Source organism: Martes martes (genome assembly GCF_963455335.1).
Source record: "Martes martes genome assembly, chromosome: 6".
NCBI classification, from domain to species: Eukaryota; Metazoa; Chordata; class Mammalia; order Carnivora; family Mustelidae; genus Martes; species Martes martes.
Genome location: NC_137893.1, coordinates 9,760,341 through 9,778,571, shown reverse-complemented (window position 1 = coordinate 9,778,571; position 18,231 = coordinate 9,760,341). Strand labels below are relative to the sequence as shown.

General features: G+C 52.6%; 1 protein-coding gene across 2 annotated transcripts in view; it reads left to right on the top strand.

Annotated features, from left to right (window-relative positions):
- The window catches only part of ZDHHC14 (zDHHC palmitoyltransferase 14), a 264,670-nt gene that overhangs the window by 233,391 nt on the left and 13,048 nt on the right, over positions 1-18,231 (top strand). For both annotated transcript variants that reach the window (XM_080806722.1, XM_080806721.1), the window contains exons 6-8: positions 7,616-7,723; positions 8,644-8,753; positions 13,691-13,793. In XM_080806722.1, the coding sequence (XP_080662848.1) occupies positions 7,616-7,723; positions 8,644-8,753; positions 13,691-13,793 (321 nt within the window). The remainder of the gene's footprint in view (positions 1-7,615; positions 7,724-8,643; positions 8,754-13,690; positions 13,794-18,231) is intronic.

Below are 18,231 nucleotides of genomic sequence, written 5' to 3'. Positions count from 1 at the left end.
AGGCTGTGATGTGTTTTTGAGAAAATACGAAGTTCTGGTTAGGAGTGATAACATATGTGTGGTAAGTCAGGCCGGCTCCCGTTCGGTTATCTGTTCAGTATTTCTGGCTCCTGCCTTTCCTGTGGACACCTGTGTGGCTTTGGGAGGGGCACGGGGATGGCCGGACGGTGCCAGCGAGGGGCTGTTCTCAGCTCGCAGGGGAAGGTGTGCTCACCGCTGGGGCAGCAACCCCAGGTCACAGGGACAGGGGCGGTCCCAAAGATGATGGATCGTGCTGCCAGGGTGGTAGAAGCTTCTAGCATCAGATCATGTTAATACTCCCAAGCTCCCTTCCATCACTGAGGCCCTGGGAGCCTGGGCCTCTTTGGAGGTGGTCGGTTTCCTGATGGATGAGACGGATCTGTGAATTTCACCCTCATGGAAACCGCTCCCTGGCTGCTGGCCCTGCTGCCCTCAGCTTGTCCTCTCCAGCCCCACAGTCCCGACAGGGCCAGAGTCTGTCCCGCACCAAGTACTTAGAACAAGAGGTTTTCTGGGGCGTTGATTGAGCGCAGAACTGAAGTCCCCTGTTGCCTCTGCATGTGACCCAGCCAGGAGTTCTCGGGCAAGAGAATAACTCAAATTTATGTTTTCCGTGGCCTCCAATCTGACCTCTGGACCATGATATCAAAATATCGTGGCAAGGAATCAGGGCACCGGCAAAGGTTTCTCTCTCAGTGGATTACCACAGACGATCCAACTGAGAGCCGTGTCGTTGATGAAACAAGAGAAATGAGAAGCACAGATGGCAAATTAACAATGAGCCGAGACACCTTATCAGAGATACTGGCGCGAATGAGGGAGACACCAATGCCGAAGCTCATTCTATCCAAGGGGGCAGACAGCGAGGGTGGGCGGGGTGGTTCATGCTTCTCTTCAGCGAGCATCTGTTGATGCCAAGATCTGCTGGAGGACTCTGATTTCTCAAAAGCAGAATAAATCTTAAGTGGCATCAGAAATCATAGAGAGCTTGTGCTGGGACCGGAGGGTGGGGGTGGGTTCCAGAAGGGCATCGTGCAGGGGAATCGGGAAAGGCTTTGGCAGGTGGTGTTTGCACAGGGCTTGGAAAGATTGGGGGGTGGGGGGCGTGCTAACAGGGGACATGGAGGGGAGAGGTCCCCAGCAAACTGAGAGCCTGAGCAAAGCCTGGTCGTTGGGGGGGATCTCAGCACGTGTCAGGGAAGAGCAGGGAACATGTAGGGCCGGAGCTGGGTTTGTGTTCATTCGTTCCCTCAACAAGGTTTGCGGGGTGCTGGCTCCCAGTCAGCCGGCCTTCTGCCCTCATGGTGGAAGCACACAGATGCCCTTGGACTCATACACGTGGTAGGCAGGGGCAGGGGGGCCGGGATGGCTAAGCCCAGTTGGGGTGGGGGTCAGGAAGGGAGGGGCTTGGATAGCAGTGAAGAAGTGGGACCACCTTCCTCCCCTGGATGCTAGGGACCAGCTTAGATTTTTGCCAGGTGAATAATACACCAGAGCTGGGTTTTGTTGTTGCCCTAATAATACTCACCTTGCAGCAGGGAATACAAGGAAGGAGGGAGGAGATGCTTATAGGGGAAAGGCCCCCGAAATTGAATGAGTGACTAGGGGACAGCTTAGCCAGCAGCTAGGCAGTCAGATCAGTATTGCTGGGAGGGGGCTGGGTGTGGGGTCAGAGCCAACTCTGAGGGTTCAGCCCTGGGTGTCCAGGAGAAAGAGGGCACAGCAGAAAAGGGAGACTGCCAGCACTGGTTTGGGGGGAAATAAGTCCTATTTGCAGTCTACTGAGGAGCAGAACCTAAACAATGACACCCCCGCACCCCGGGAACCACCCTCTGAGACTAGAAATACCTTCAGGATCCTCTGTAGTTCCTTGCGTGAAATACAGAAGGAGCAAGAAGTCAGGAGCCTGTGGTGACAATGCTCCAACCTCACAGGAAATGGGGCCCGTCACACGGTGCCTGGGGAGCCACATGGCCACGCCCTGGGCTCCCCAGCTTCGAGGTTCCTCGAGGTGGAACCCCACAGGGACAGGACCCCAGGGTGGGCGGTGTCATTTGAGGAGGAGCCGGAGAAGGGAAGCCCTGTGATCAGCGGTCGTTGCAATGAAACGGCATTAGCATCCAATTAAAAGGATTACAGTCATTTTTAATCATGACTTATTGTTCAGCGCTCCCAAACGAAGAGTTTCTAGTGGTTCCTAAATCAAATGGTAATTGATTCTACGTGGGTGGAGGCTTCTGACAGAAAGCCTTTTTATCCCCAGTTTGCATTCATTTCGAGGCGCAATGTCTGAAAGGCACCGGAGGCGTAATGGACATGGTTCTGTTTGAATGGAATGTGGTAGAAGGCTTGGAGTTGGCTCAGCGCCCCCAGGAAGGAGAGACACCTTACTGCCCGTTGCAAAATTAATGAAGGCAGCACAAGCCTTTGCTAAACTCAGCTTTTAGGACCGACCCTTCTGTCCCAATATCTGTGGATCCTCAGAGGGACCCCAGAAAATCGGTAAGACAGGCGCCCTGAGGCCCCTTACAGCTGAGTCGGCACTGAAGGGTCATGTGAGCCCAATTTCTGCTCAACGGTGTTGCCAGATCTAGGGGCCGGATCTCCTCACCGCCAGTCCCTCTCTCCGCACAGGGAGTGGAGATGCTTTCCCAGTGCCCTTGACCAGTCTGACTGGGGGAATCCCGTGAAGAAGCAGCATCAGATTACATCTCATGAGGTCACAGAGTGGGGGAGGATGGTGTTGGGTTTCTTAAATCACTCAAGTACTACAAGAACATACTCTCATTGTAAAAGATTTCAAATGGTCAGAAACACAAGCATTAAAAAAGGAGCACTGCTCTTGACCTTGTCGGTGTTTGTGGATCTTTCCAGATGGTATTCTAGGAGTCCGTGCACATACCAGTGAGCCATTGCAGGGACAGTATCTGTCACGTGAATCACCGGGACGCGGAGGGCCTGCACCACCGACGCAGGGGGCGCTCGGGTGACGGTGGCACGAGCTGCGTTTTCCCGTCTCCGTCTAAGGAGTATGGGGTCATCCAGTAGATGTGGAAAACATGCTGACAGATTCCTGACCCCAAATATCCACAAGCATCCAATGCTGACGTAGACGCTGAGTCTAGAGCAGAGAGGGCAGCTTCGCTGAAGGCCGCCCTTCCACAGAAACTCTTCCTGGGAGGGCGTGCTGCCGAGTTTACTGTAATTTTTAAGGGGGAAAAAAAAAAGATGACCAAGAACATTTGTTTCTTACATTTTAAACATCAGAACCCACGACAGAGACCTGAAGCGGATTAAAATTCTTGAGGGCTGTGGCTGCAGAGAGAAGTGCCCCTCAGCCCCATAGGCCGCCCAGAGCCTGGGTCACCCAGTGCTCAGGAAGGAAAGCACCCGAGCCAGAGCCCAGACTCGGCATTCCCCGGCCACTCTGGAACCCAGAGGATTTGGGCCAATGAGGAAACGGACATGAAACACAGACTTTTAAAAAATAAACTATTACCCGGATTTGGCGCTGGGCAAAAAATACCATCGCCAGTCTGATTGGCGGAAACTGGAAAGATGGCTGGTGACGTGCTAAGGAAGACAAAGACTGTGGGACAGATGGGTCAGGTTCCAGATCACAGGTGGCCTTGCTGCTGTAAGTGGCAGCCTGTCCTGGGACACTGCCATTGCATGGGACCTTGGGAAGGTTTCTTTCTGTCCTAGAAGTCTGGAGACCAAGTTCTAGTTCTGTTCTGCCGTGAACTGCTGTGTGAGCTTCTAAAAGTGGCTTGACCCCTCTGGGCCTCAGCTTCCTAGCTGTAAAATTAAGGGATTAAAATAAATCAGGACCTCTTAACTTGAGGTCTGTGTGTATCTGTGGAGAGGTATCAGGGGAGTTTCCAAAACTCCTGAAATTATAAGGGGAACAAAAAGCGTGTGTGCATATTTTTATGAGAAAAGAGTGGGGAACCAGGAAGATTAAAAATCTTTGGTTCCATGATCTATTGCCTTCTGTGATTTTCCAGATACTGAGATGCCCTTGCCAAGCTGTCCAACACCCTGCCCACATGTCTTCAAGGGACTCTCGCTTTGCTTACCTCTCATGGGCAGACAGACCCCTACTCCCATTGAGCAGGGAGGGAATCCCTCCCCACTTCTGCTGTCCTCAGTGCAGGGCTGGCTGCACACACAGAAAGGCACCGAGCCGGCGCTCATGGGATGGCGTGGGAACCCAGTGGGAGGGTGTCTGCCCATCAGCATTTTCCAGGCTTTTGCATTCCCACAGTCATCTAGTGATTACCTCGATGTGCACCATCCTGGGCTAGAAGCTACAGAAAATAGAATGCCAACGCACCCCCCCCCCCCGCCCCCGGCCACACAAGGGACTCCTGTCTTACTGGAGGCCAGAGGGAGACAGAGGCTGGCTGTGGTAACTGCTGTAATTTGGAGCCATCTCTGAGGCAGTAAACATCCAACTCTTATTAAATTAGCTCTCAGTGGAATTGGCATGTTTTTTCCCCTCATTTCCCCTTTTAAAACTCTCAGTAAATAGGTTTGATACATTTAAGAGAAATTTTTTAAAAGATTTATTTATTTATTCATGAGAAGCAGAGGAAAAGGGAGAAGCAGGCTCCCCATGGAGCAGGGAGTCTGATGTGGGACTCGATCCCAGGACCCTGGGATCACGACCTGAGCCAAAGGCAGACACTTAACCGACTGAGCCACCCAGGCGCCCAAGAGAAATTTATACTGATCTTATCATGGCATAGGTATTTTCACCATCTGGCTATCGAGTCGGTGAGAAAATATGTTCAGTTATTTGTCTCCCTGCCTGAAAGTGAAGTTGAAGGGGACTGATCTACTTAGGCTGCCATAGGGTCACAAATCCATGACAAGGAGTGTCCCCGTCTCCCCCAATGGGATGCGGTCAGCCTAGAGCCATCAGGGCCTCCGCAGGAATAGGAAAGGAACCAGCCCACGGCTTTTCTGTCCTAGTGGCCCAGCCACACATCCAGGAGTCCATTCCCAGCTCTACTATTTCTCAAGCAAAGTACTGAACTTCTCCCTGCCTCAGTTTCCCTATTGGGTAATTGGGAATCCCACTTCTCACTGGGTCACTGAGCATCAAGTGAGTTCATCCATGTGAAGCCTCCGGAGTACCACCTGCCGCGTAGCCAGAAACACCAGCCACAAGTTGTTATGAATGGCAATGACGGCTCCTTACGACATGCGGTGGTGGGGGGCGTCCGCCGGGAGGGGCTAGCACAGGGGGCTAGCACAGGCAGGCGTCCTGCCTTGTCTTCTTGTCATTCTGACCCAGCTCTGAGCTAACCATGCAGTCTGCTATTTATGAAACGTCTCTAAAGCTCATGAGATAACTAATACAGAAAACTGCAAGCTTATTTTTGGAGCTGTAAGCCTTGAATGTTACATGTCCGCTAGTAACAATGCCTCCTCCGACGAGTGGTCATGTTAAGTGGTGCTGCAAATGGGGCAGCAGCCACTTGAAATGCTGTGATCCTCCTGCACGGACACGCCTGTTTTTAGATGGTTCATGCATTAGCATTTGTGTCTGTTCTGACGCCACCATCGTTCTACCCGACTGTAAACTTTTGGCGACACCGAAATGTTCCTGAGACACAAGTTTGGCTCTTCATGTACTATTCAGCAAATCAGTCCTTTGCCTTTGTTCTGTTTTCTCTTCTCTACCCTGACCATTGCTTGTTTCCGTGTCACGGGTCCCCTCCTCTCTGACCTTTCTAGCTCTTTTCTTTTCCTTCCAGATGCACAAATTCATTGCCAGGGTCACCTTCCTTAATGCAACCCACTTTTCCTTGACTCAGCGTTCCCACTGCTTACCTCCATCATTTTCCCTGGGCTCTGCTTCACCTCTGCCTTTAGACCCCACGGGGTTTGCTTGCCCCGTCTGTCCCGGGAGGGGGGCAGGGATGGTCGGAGGAGGGGCATCTGTGAGGCCCCCGCTGTGAGAAGGCAGCTGAAAATGAGACCATCTTTGCTACAAGGGCCACCATCCGCGTGTCCCCAGGTGCACCTGAAGCCTCCCCTCATCACCGTTTGCCCCATTTGGACAACCCTGGGAGAAATGAAAGGGGGTGCCTAGGCTGGTAGCCACCCTGGGATGGGGTCTGCTTCTCTGCATCTCTCTCTTACCCCCACCGATCCTCCCCATGTGTCCGTACCTACCTGCTTCTCCAAAGTAGTGCCTTAGTTTCCCTTCTCGAGAGATGTAGCTACTCCTCCCCTCTGTCTGCCTCCTGCCTGCCTCTGCGAGGAACGGACAGGGCCCGCTGGGAGCCCTGTATGTTGGCATCTGGAGGACTGGGTGCTCGGGGCTGTTTCCCTCTTAGCTAGCTGGCAGAACATTCTTTTCCTCTTCACGTGTCCATCTAACACCAGAGTAGTGTTTTTCTGAGAGCTTGCGGTTTCTAGAAGTTCAAACCTTCGAAGAGTAAAGCATCTCTCTCCGTCTCCCAGAGCACAGCCCATGTTTCGTCCTGGTGCCAAAGGGCAGTCAGGCAGGAGCCTGTTGGCTTCTCCTGTTTGGTGTGCCACCCCGCGTGCCCGGACGATGGTGTTTGTTAATAATGACATGGCAGATTCTGACACCACACTGAATACTGTGTTCATTTCTCTGGCCTAAAGATGAATTATTTCCAATCCTGAAAAAAAAAAAAATCAATGGTGGTCTATTACAGCATGCTCTATGGCTTCTGTCCTTGGGAGCACAAAGCAAGCACAGGAATTTGCTCTCTCCAAGCCTGTGACTTATCACTGGGGGATGCATGGTGTGTATTTCAACTCCCAGACCTAGGATGGATATTTTTGTTTTTTCCTGCGAAACATCTATATCTTGTAAGTAGAATTTCATGAACATTCGTGGGACAGAAGAATTCTCTAGTCCTTTCAAAGTGCCACACTCTAGGTTGATTTTTGTCCTCGGTTGAAGGACACCACACTTTCCTCTGGCTATGGCACATCTTGTGGAATTCTGGACTCCCCCTTCCTCAATGTCTGGTGAGCATCCGCATTTCCTGGTCACCCGTCGACTAGCTGAAAATGGCCCCATGTGTCAGCATGGGCTGGGGGGCTGGAAAGAAGTCCCCTTACTTAGAAATACCCTTTCCCCGATGCCACTCTGGCTCAGAAGCCCACTCATAGGTGGCGGGCGGGCAGCCACTGTTGGGTGAAGGGACCATCAGGGAGAGAGAGAGCATGACGAGAAGGCCTGCCCAGGCTTACAGGCACCTGTGTCCAGGCCTGTGCCCGACTGTCAATTGTTTTGTGACAATTCACTCCTACCGTTGACACCAGACTGGGGGAGAGAGGGAACTGTCGATGTGACAGCTCAGGGAGCCCACCGATGGTTCACTGAGCATGAACGAGGTGAGGTTAGAAGAGAAGGGGACACGTTGCCAGGCCTGAAGGACGCCGCGCTGACTAGGGACTGTCCTGATGCAAAGCAAGACAAGTTCAAAGGCCTTAGGGAGTGTCTGTGGGTGTTTCCCGTCCATACCTCATACCTCATGTCATCCCGGCTCCTCGGGCACCCTGAGAGTCCCCCTGCCTTCCCCGTTCTGCTCCTTGACTCCAGGCCACTGTGCTGGAGGCCGTGGTGTGCTTCTTCTCGGTCTGGTCTATCGTCGGCCTCTCGGGTTTCCACACGTACCTGATCAGCTCCAACCAGACGACGAATGAAGACGTAAGTTCCTGGCGGGCCAGGGTGCTGGGTGTGGGCGTCTCTGTCCAGAGGCAGAGGGGGGAAAGGAGACGAGCTTGGGGGTCAAGGCCTTCTGCACATCCCAGTCCAGATGTGAGCCTCTGGGAGCCAAGTATGTGTCATAGAAGCATCTTCATACGTCGGCCTCCGTGATTCCCAGCTGGGGATCTCCGAATTGTCCTACTTTCTGACCATGTCAGTCAGATTCTGAGGTCGGCTAAGGGACACCCAATTCCAGACGCTAAGGGAGGAGATTCTCTTCCTTTTCAGTACTTAATGAGGCCAGAGAGGAGGTATTAAAAGAGAAATCCTGATGTTGGCGAGGTTCCTCACAGCCTGGTCCTCTCTGCTCTGAATATTTAGCTTCTGACGGGAGTCTCTGTCCGTACCACAATTAACTACCTCGGATTCAGTCAGATCGCCTTAAAGGCTGGAGAGATCCGTGAGTTAGGAGAATATTAACAGTTACTTGTATTTGGTAGCTGTGGATATTCGCATCTGTGAGATTATTTGGGTAACACTGTGAGGCCAAATTCAGTCCGGCTGTAAGTTGGCAGGGGAGCCGTGTTAACCGTCGGCCACCATTCATTTAACTACCGTTGAGTTCGCCAGCTGTGGGTCTGAAAAACCCTCCACAGGCTTATGTGAGTTGACCTTCTGGAGCCATGTAATAGAATCAAGAGATTATTGTCCCCAAAGAATGTTACTTTCTCTCTAATGTGACCCAGGTTTGGTTCACATTAGAGAGAAAAAAAAAACATTTGCCTATTTTTGTGGAGAAAGCGTCTCGGTTTCTCCTGGCAAAGAAATGAGTAAAGATGACTTCGCATTCTTTATGGCCTTCCTCAATCCAGTTTCCCTCAGCTGTGGCGTTGGTGTGATTGCCTCCCTTTTTCTTTCAGATTAAAGGATCTTGGTCAAATAAAAGAGGCAAAGAAAATTACAATCCCTACAGCTACGGGAACATCTTCACCAATTGCTGTGTTGCCCTGTGTGGGCCCATCTCTCCGAGGTGAGATTGGGAAAGCGTCACGCACTTTAGCGGACCTTGGAAAAGCCAACAACTTAGGTGTGGCAGCGCAGGCCTTGTGAGGTAGAGACCCAGCCACAGAACCCGCTGTTAGATTCGATCGCACCCTCTGGGTGACCGGCAGGCCAGTGGTCGGCTTTGTGCCACAGAGACGTGGCCTTGGGGCGGTAGAGATCTGGCTCTGCTTATGCTGCTGTTCCTGCCATCTTTTTGGTTCTTTCACTGAATTTGTGTCAAGGATGAGGAAAATCTCTGAAGGATCAAAATGGGGAAACTGAGGCATGCGACTCCCATTAATTGTGGAGTCATCTTGAGCATCCGTGATGAAGAGAGAGTGGTGGTTAGCCTAGTAGGGGGTCCAGGACGCAATGGAGGAAGCAGCTAGGAAAGCTGTAGAAATGTGTGCTGAGAGCTGAGTGTCCATGGTGATCGTAATGCGCCAGCACTGTGATGGCAGCAGCTGACGCTCGTGAACAGTGTTTGATCTGCTCTAAGTGCTTTATGCGTATCAGCTTTTAAAGATTTCATTTATTTAGAGAGAGGGTGCGTGCACCCGAGTGGGGGGAGGGGCAGAGGGAGAGAGAGTCTCAAGCAGACTGGGCACTGAGTGTGGAGCCCGACGCAGGGCTCGATCTCACAACCCTGAGATCACAACCTGAGCTGAAATCGAGAGTCTGCCGCCTGACCAACTGAGCCGCTCAGGCGTCCCTATATGTATCAGCTTTTAAAACCTCGCTCTGTACCTAAGAGGTAAGCACTATTCTATCCCATTTTGTGGATGGGGAAAGTGGCCCAGAGAGGTTCCAACATGTGCCTACGTTCACCGAGCTAGTAAATGCCGTCTGGTCAGGACCCAAACCCAGGCTCTGGCATCAGAACGAGGGCGAGTGAGGGATGTGAGTGCTGCCTCCCACCCCCCGGGAGGCTACCCAAGTACAAAATGCAGTCAGCTCCTCATTATTTGTGAGTCGACTGTCAGGTAGAGCATTTCCAACAGAGTCATCAGATAATCATCCAATATATTTATTAAGCACGTATTCCGAGTCTCTAGAACGAGTTTCCAAAACATGCTACTTCCTCCCTTTTGGCCTCTAAATGCATAAATGCACTGTGTGAGAGCCCTGGGGTGGTCTCCGAGGCGGCCCCACTCTGTGCTTGGACCTCCACGGCCAGTCATGGCCAATGTGTGCTCGTGGAAGGCAAACTTGATTTTATCATCAGGCTCACTGAAATATCATTAGGACAGTAAGAGTGTTGCCCTCCGCCCAGAAACAAACCCAAGCATATATTCCAAGGCCTCGTCTTAACGGGTTATGTAACTGGTGCTACTGTAGGGTAATTAGCAGTTGATCATTTTCTAGTTTGGGCCAAGAAAGTTGGGAGCCTACTGTGCTGCTCTCCCCCCAAACTGAGGCCCCTCAGGAGCTCCCTGGCCTGTGCCTCGGGGGCCTCTTCCGAGGAGGGGCTGCAGGCGGGGACAGCCAAGGACTCTGGATGGAAGGTGGCCTTGGGCTGGGGCATCAGACGTGCCCAGGAAGGTGCGAGACTTTCCCCAAGAGACCTCCAAGCCCACCCAGGAACCCTGTTGGGGCTCTTTTGGCCAGAAGACCCCTCAGGAAATGCTCGTTTCTTTACAATTGGCTTTGCTTCCTACTGGCTTGTATTTGTGGATCATGGGGCCAGGCCGTGAGGCCCAGGCGAGGGGCCTCGGAGGAACATAAGAGACAAAGGACACCGGAACAGGCCTCCTTCCCCAAATCTGAAAGCACTTCTGAACCCAGGAAAGGAATATAGAAGTCTCCCATTTGGAACAAATCTCTTTTCTTGTTCCCCATTCTTCGATTTGCCTTTGGCGCTGCTTTGTATCGTTTATATATCAAATCTCATCACAACCAAACCTACTGCTTCCACGACTGGATAAAATTCCCTACTGTGGCTGAGCTGGGCTGTGTTCTGTCCAGAACCCAAGTCCCTCTGGATGGGGCGCTTCTTGAGGACGGCCCTCCCCTCGGAACCACACGACCTGCTCCTGGGTTTGTGCAGGGAAAATGGACCCTGGCCTCTCCCACTGTGCCCACCGGCTTCGGGAACTGGCCCTGGACAGAAATGGCAGGGGGACAGCGCTTGTCTTTGCTTCTCCTTCCTGTCGCCTTCTCTGCCCCTTCTCTCTCTGCCCTACCTCACCCACCCCAATGCCCCTAAGAGGGCCAGTACCTTCCATGCGCATCCCATCCAAGCCTCTGCAATGGGGACTACGAACCACAAGCATGCCTAGCCTCATGTACCTGAGTTTCCCCTAAGGTGTTCCGAAACGGTGTAATGATGTACTCGTAAGATGTCTTCATGTTTCCCTCTGAGAACTAGGAACCATGAGGGCAAAGACCCACATTTGGTTCCCTGAACGGGTTCCCAGGACTGTGCATGGCTGCAGGGTGGGAATGGCCAGGTTTGGGAGAGGGGTTCCTCCTACGAGTCTAGCAGAGGGAATGGAAAATTGGAAAGACAGAAAGTCCCAAGGTGTGATCAGTCAGGCCCTGTGGGCTGGTGCTAAAGGTCATCCTGTCACTGACAGGTTGAATAGAACATAGTCTACACAGTCAAAGAGCAGCTGTGACAGAGGGCAGGGTGCAGGTTCCATGGGACACCCAGGAGGGCTTCCCAGAGGAAGGGGCCAAAGTTGTCGTCTGTTGTAAGGATGAGTACGATTTGGGGGAAGGAATATGGGGGAGGACACACAGGAGCAGCATGTGCCATAGCCCTGGGGTGAGAGGAGAGCATGGCCTATTAGAGGAAGACCTGAAAGAGCTTGCGTGTAGGAGTGAGGGGACCACAGAGGGCAAAGCAAGAAGTGAGGGGAGGGGAGGGCGTCCAGATTAGAGGGGTTCCCAGGCCACTGTGAGGACTGAAAGGAGACTTGAGGCAGAATGTTAGTGTTGGGTGTGTGGTTGGTCCATGAAACAGGCTGAACACAGAGGATGAACGCTGAGAAGAAGTTTTTTTTGTCCTCCCTTCTGTGCTTTCAGACTCTTTTGATGACCTCGTTCTTTTTTTTTTTTTTTTCCTGCTCCTGAATGAAATCCCCTGCAAGTCCCTTAATTTCTCTGTGACCGAAAAACAAAATAAAACAAAGGACTCGGGGCACTTCCGTGTCCTGGAGCTCGGTGTCATTTCCGTGAGTAGGGACCCCAGAGTTCACTGAAAGGCAGACTCCCCTCCCCTTCACCTGTAGCCGGGTTAGGATTTCGGATTTCAGCACAGCTTATGGAAAGTCGCGGTTCACCGCCACCGCACACGGGCCCGTCCCAGAGGACCCGCAAGGCTCCTGTCCACCATGGGCTGCGGATGACCGTCTGTCCACCCTTCTTTGCTCTTTCCACTTGATCTTCTGTGCCCTTGCAGGGGGTCACACACTCGCTCTGAGCTGCACGGGGCTCCAGCACCCGCGCCCCCCCCCCTTTGGAAGATGGAAGTTCTTGTCGCCTCTTGGTTTTTCTAAACCTCTTGGGAGCCAACTGAAACTGGAAGCTGAGAGAGTTTCACAAGTATTTTTCCAGGCCTTGTGACTGTGCGGTCTGGAGACCTGCAGGTGCTCGTTGGAAAAACTCATGTCTCCTAAGGGCCAACCTGACAAGGAGGGGGGCAGTCTCGGGACCGGCCAGCCACCCTCGGGAGGAGGAGGGCACGCGCAGGCACCCGGACGCATCTGCAGCATCTTGTAGAGGCTGCGGGGCCGGCGGCCGAGCCCCACGCGGCGGGGGCCCCACCAGGAGCGCCCACTCCTCAGCCCAGCCTCCCCCTTGCCCTTTGCAGTCCTGCCCTTAGACTCGAGGAACACTGAGCCTTCGCTTGGGAAGGAAAAAAGGCAGCCCTTTTGATGGCTGCGTAAAGCTCCCCGCGTCTTCCGTCCGGGCCACGGCGCCCCGGGGGCACAGAAGAGATGGTTTTACTGTTCTCTGGGCACTTGCCAGCGGGAGACAGGGACCCACTTCTACTCATTCAGCCACCAAGCTTCTGCGCAGCTCCTAGTGGGCGTCCGTTGTGGGGCTCCAGGATTAACACCTGGTTCTTGCCCTGGTGACGCTTACGGGCCACGACGCAAATTGGCCAGCGGGGGATCCCGACAGGACGTGACCAACAGGGGGCGCTGAGGGACAGCGGAGGGGCCCGGTCCGGGGTGGGGGTGGGCGTGGGGCCGGGGCAGGTGCTTTTGGGGGAAGATGAAGGCTGCTGTCTGGGGTTGGCAGGCTGCTAGATAGGGGGGTGCTGCGGATAAAACCCCGGCGACACCAGGCAGAAAGGGGTGTGCGCCACTACAGGGGTCCCGTGCAGGGCCCGGAGAATCCAGAGACGGGGCAAGAGCAAGGGTTGGGGGCTTCAGACAGTGGAGTGGAAGGGAGAGTGACTGGGGAAGAAAACCCAGAGCCGGAGCAAAATGCGGTGACCGCCGACACCGGCGCGAGCGGGAGGGGCTGGGGCTGTGGTGTCACGCACTTGAGGAAGGAGTGGACCCGGGAACCCGGTGCTTGTCCTAAGAAGGCACGGACTGAGGCTGGGGTGGGAAGTGGGGACAAGTGGTAGGAGTGTTGGTGGGTGGTGGAGCGACCCCAGAGCAGGGCAAGCAGGCGGGGAGACCTTACGAGGACTGGGCGTTAGGTGAAGCTTAGGGGGACAGGGTGGGAGACCAGGGGAGCCTGCAGCAGGTGACAGGGAAGGAACAGATGCTACGGGCATTTTTTAAAGGCCGAGGTGACAGAATTTGGTCCCTGACTGGACGTGAAGGTAAGTCGGGGTGTACCCCCAGGGGCCGGCACTGGGGCCACACAGAGGCAGGGAGTCCCAAATGGGAATGAAAATAGGGTTGATGATGCCTTTGGCTTTTTGTTCCCTCTTCCAACGTATGGTTTGGTTTTCTCTGGCAGCCTAATCGACAGAAGAGGCTACATCCAGCCCGACACGCCGCAGCCAGCCGCACCGTCCAACGGGATGGCCGCATACGGGGCCACGCAGTCACAGAGCGACATGGTAGGAGTGCCTGCGGCAGGCCCAGCGCTCCTGCAAAGGCTTCTTTTCTCTTCTGTGTCACTAACCCAGTAACAAACCAAGCACTGCTAGAAACCTTTCCTGGACACCCACTGAAAGGCTCACTGGGGGGAAGGAAGCGTGAAGTGAAGGCAGTGCCCAGCAAAGGACGAGGGCCGTTGAGTGGTTGGTGTGTTCCGGGTCGGGTCGTGTGAGGGGACGTACACGTGCAGAAAGTCCTCCAGGAGCAGGATGTGGCATCTTGTGATGGGAAGCCCCTCCACGGAACCAGGGCGTTGTCTAGGGAATGAGATTCCAATGCTGACAGCAGGGCCGGCCGGCCGGGTAGTCCCTTTCCGTGCCTTCGCCTCACTCCGTGCAATGGGTGGCCAGTTCTCCCCTCTCTCAGCCCAAACCTTAGATCAGCCATGCATACCTTAATGCACATAATCAGACAAGGTTTTCTTCATTCAGAGCCCAAACTGAGTAAGTCTCGCCAAAGAGGGCTCACAGATGTCCTGCGAGGTGTGGCATACGGACAGGCTTTGTTTCCAGTCTGCAGGTGGGAGACTTGGGGCCAGGGCGGGAGTCCCTCCATAGTGCCTAAAAGCACAGTCAGGTCTGGCTCTGACCGTCAGTCTCTTAAAAACCCTTTGGTGTCTGGAAGACCATGGCTTTCCTCTGTCTGGAGTGGATTTCCCTAAAGAAACTCCGTGTTTCAGGAGGGAACCCAATGTGGCCCCACTTGGAGCTGTTTATTCTTTGTAGATGGGAATCACCTGAAACAGAGTTTCCCGTAACAAGCAGGTCAAAGAACTGCCTTCTGGGGCAGGCTGGGAAAACAAGAGCCTCTTGGACACTTTGTTTCAGCTTAGAAAGAACTTTATAAGCAACAGTCTCAAAACTGTCTCTGTAAGCGCTCAGGGAAACTGCTTCATCCCCGTGACCCCTGAGAATGGGCTCGGGCCCCCAGGAGAAGCTTGCAGGGGCTTGTTTGTCGGCGGCGGGGGCGTCTAGTTCGTGCCGTGGTGCTTTGCTTTGTTGATAAAGTGTCTCCTTAAAAGGCAAGTGCATGCGCGTCACGGTCCTTGCCACTCCACTTTGAAAGTGGCCACAGGACATCTTGTTCTGTCCGCACTCATCCACACAAGAGGCCCTTAAGGGTCACCGCCTTGTTTTTAGAGGAGGGAAATGAGGACTGAGAGAGCAAGGAGAGAGGCCCACAGGAAAGGAGATTACATGTATGTGACACCAACTGTGTGCAAAGTACTTGATGAGCAGAATCTTACTGAATCCAAACCAGCAATGCAAATGGGCCTGCTTGTCTCTCGCTTTTTTTTTTTTTAAGCTAAGAGAGGGGGATCATCTGCCCCAGGGCACATAGCCAGAAATTCATGGATCCAAAACCAGTCTGATGGCTAATGCCCGTGTCTACTTCGTACTGCCTCCTTTACGTCAACAGGCACTATAGACAACAGTATCCATGTTCGGGAGTCTCTCTCAGAGATCCGCAGGTGCACAACAAAAGTCCTGTAAGGAGAAAGTTCCTGTTCGCGATCCTGACCGTGGCTCCCACCGAGAACTCCTGGGATGTGTGCTCGAGCTTTCACACACTGTGTCTATATTCTCTTGTTCATTCGGTAACTGAGTCCCTGCTGTGTGCTGAGGACTTGACTCGGGGGTAGGGATACAAGGTCTCTGGAGTGAATCCCTCGTCCTCGAGGAGGCAGTGGACACACACACATCCATGAAGGATGCAGGAGGAGCCCTCCCTAGACCTAGCTGCCTCTGATGGCAGGGGTCCTTACCAAACTCAATGAACTTACGTTTGTTTCATGTCCTGACTCCCGTGGTACTGAGCTCGCTCTGCTCTGCACTTTCTCTAGATTTAAGAAGTAAACAAGGCCCCCTTCAAGGTGTTGACACTGTTAAGCCACTTTATGTTAAGATGGGATGAGGGCATACTTTGTTAATGCCACAAACATTTATTGAGCACCTACTGTGTGCCTCTATGCTAGACAGAGAGGGCAGATTTGACAAAGGGGACATGGTGCTTATTTTGCTTCGTATGGTTAATCAGAGTCATCAAAATTGCCCTTGTGCCTCTGGGATCCAGGCCATCTAGACCCGCGCCATGACCCCAGTTAAGGACATACTCCCGAGGGCACTGGTCTGGCGGGAATGGTTAGGGTACATGACTGAAGCGCCGGTTAGATTGGGGGCAGGGGCCGAGCTCTGACCTGCAGCAGAGCCTCTTCAGGCCCAACCTGGTAACCGTGGCGTCCTGAGTCATGACCGGGGGAACTGAGTGAGGCCCCATGACCCCAGGCGACTTGCCAAGGCTGACGGCACTTGGACTTCATGCCCTGTCTGCCTCGCTCACCCTAGTGGAGGTGGAAGACGCCACGTCCCACAGCCCCGCGTCGCCACCAGCACACAGAAAGGGGTAGAGCTTCATTCATTTCTTTGTCCAGGTGTGCACAGATCTTTCCAGAAGAGCGTACAAGCTCTTCTGGACAAGGCACTGAAAGTGCCATGGGATGTAAAGGAATGATCGAGGCACAGGTTGGCCCGGGGAGCCTTCCGGTATTGTAACACTCCAGCTGCCACAACCCTAATGCCATGTGCACCCCATAAGTTCAGATACATGACATTCTGCATACGCTTTCTGGACCAGCGTCTCCCCCTGCCTCCCGTGGACTCCACAGTAAAGAAATTCCACATCGCTGAGTTCCATGGTCCACCTTCTCCCTATCAGAGACAAAATCTAAAAATCCAGCAGAGTCCACTCCAGATTTGGTAAATAGTGCAGTCGGGGACACAGGTCCCTGGGCCGGGCTGTTTCAGCAATGATTTAAAAATGTGCAGGGATGGGGGCGCCTGGGTGGCTCAGTGGGTTAAAGCCTCTGCCTTCGGCTCAGGTCATGATCCCAAGGTCCTGGGATCGAGCCACACATTGGACTCTCTGCTCGGCAGGGATCCTGCTTCCTCCTCTCTCTCTCTGCCTGCCTCTCTGCCTGCTTGTGATCTCTGTCTGTCAAATAAATGAATAAAAATTTTAAAAAAAATAAATAAAAATAAAAATATGCAGGGATGTGTCTTCCACATGGGGTGCACTTCACAGTCAGGCACCAGGCTTGAAAGAGGCCTTCCTTCTTCTCCTCTCCAAGAGGGGATGGGGATTAATTGTGCAAAGAGCCAGGCTTCTGCCGCTTGCTAGGTGAATGACCTTGACAAGTTGTTTAACTTCTCTGCCTCAGTGTTTTCATTCATAATATGGGAACATTGATATCCTTTGTAAGGTTTCTATGGGGATTAGGTGAGTTAATGCTGTTAAGCACTTAAAATCTTGCCTGGCACGAGGTGAGTGTTACATAAGTATTAGCTCTATTATTATTGCTATCATCATCTCCCTGATATCCATGATGACAAGATCAACCAGGTGAATTGCATTCACACTGAGTAACTTGAACAACAGTGGACATGACCCAGGTGAGGGAAGGAGCCTCAATGGGAAGCAGAGAGTGAGAGCTCCAGTCCTGCCTCTCACCAGTTATCCCCTGACTATTAGCAAGTCACTCTGCTTCTGTGGTCCTCAGTTTTCCCCACCTGCAAAATGGGACCTGAGACTAATTTGTCTCTCAAGTCCCATCTAGCTAGAAGCTCTTTGTGAATCTCTGATCTTTGCAGCTTGACAGATAGGTCAGAAGAGCAGAGAACAACTTCTCAGTCCCCATACACAGGAAAGGGAGCCAGCTCCTCCCAGAAAAGGATAAACACTGTGACCCTTGGTTCCTCCCACTCCTCCCACCCACCTTGACCCAGACTCAAGACCCTGCCACAGGCTGGGCTTTATACCAAAACTTCCCCTTATTTGTCTCATACTTCTCAAATTTCTAGGATAAATCCTACTTAGCCGTGATGTATAATCCCTTTTATATGTTTCTAGATTTGGTTTGCTGGGTGTTTTGTTGAGGATTTCTACATCTATATTCATAAAAGATTTTCGTCTGTAGTTTCCTTTTCTTGTTTTGTCTGGCGTTGGGATCAGGATAATATTAGCTTCATAGACTGAGTTGAGAAGTGTTTCTTCCTCTTCTGTTTTTTGGAAGAATTTATGAAGAACTGGGATTAATTCCTTTTAAAAGATCTGGTAGAATTCACCAGTGAGGCTCTCTGGTCCTGAGCTTTTCTTTGTGGATAGTTTTTTTTTTTTTTTTTTAAGATTTTATTTATTTATTTGTCAGAGAGAGAGTACACACAAGCAGGCAGAGAGGCAGGCAGAGGCAGCGAGAGAAGCAGGCTCCCTGCTGAGCAAGGAGCCCGATGTGGGACTCGATCCCAGGACCCTGGGATCATGACCTGAGCCGAAGGCAGTGGCTTAACCAACTGAGCCACCCAGGCGTCCCTGTGGATAGTTTTTTGATTATGAATTCACTTA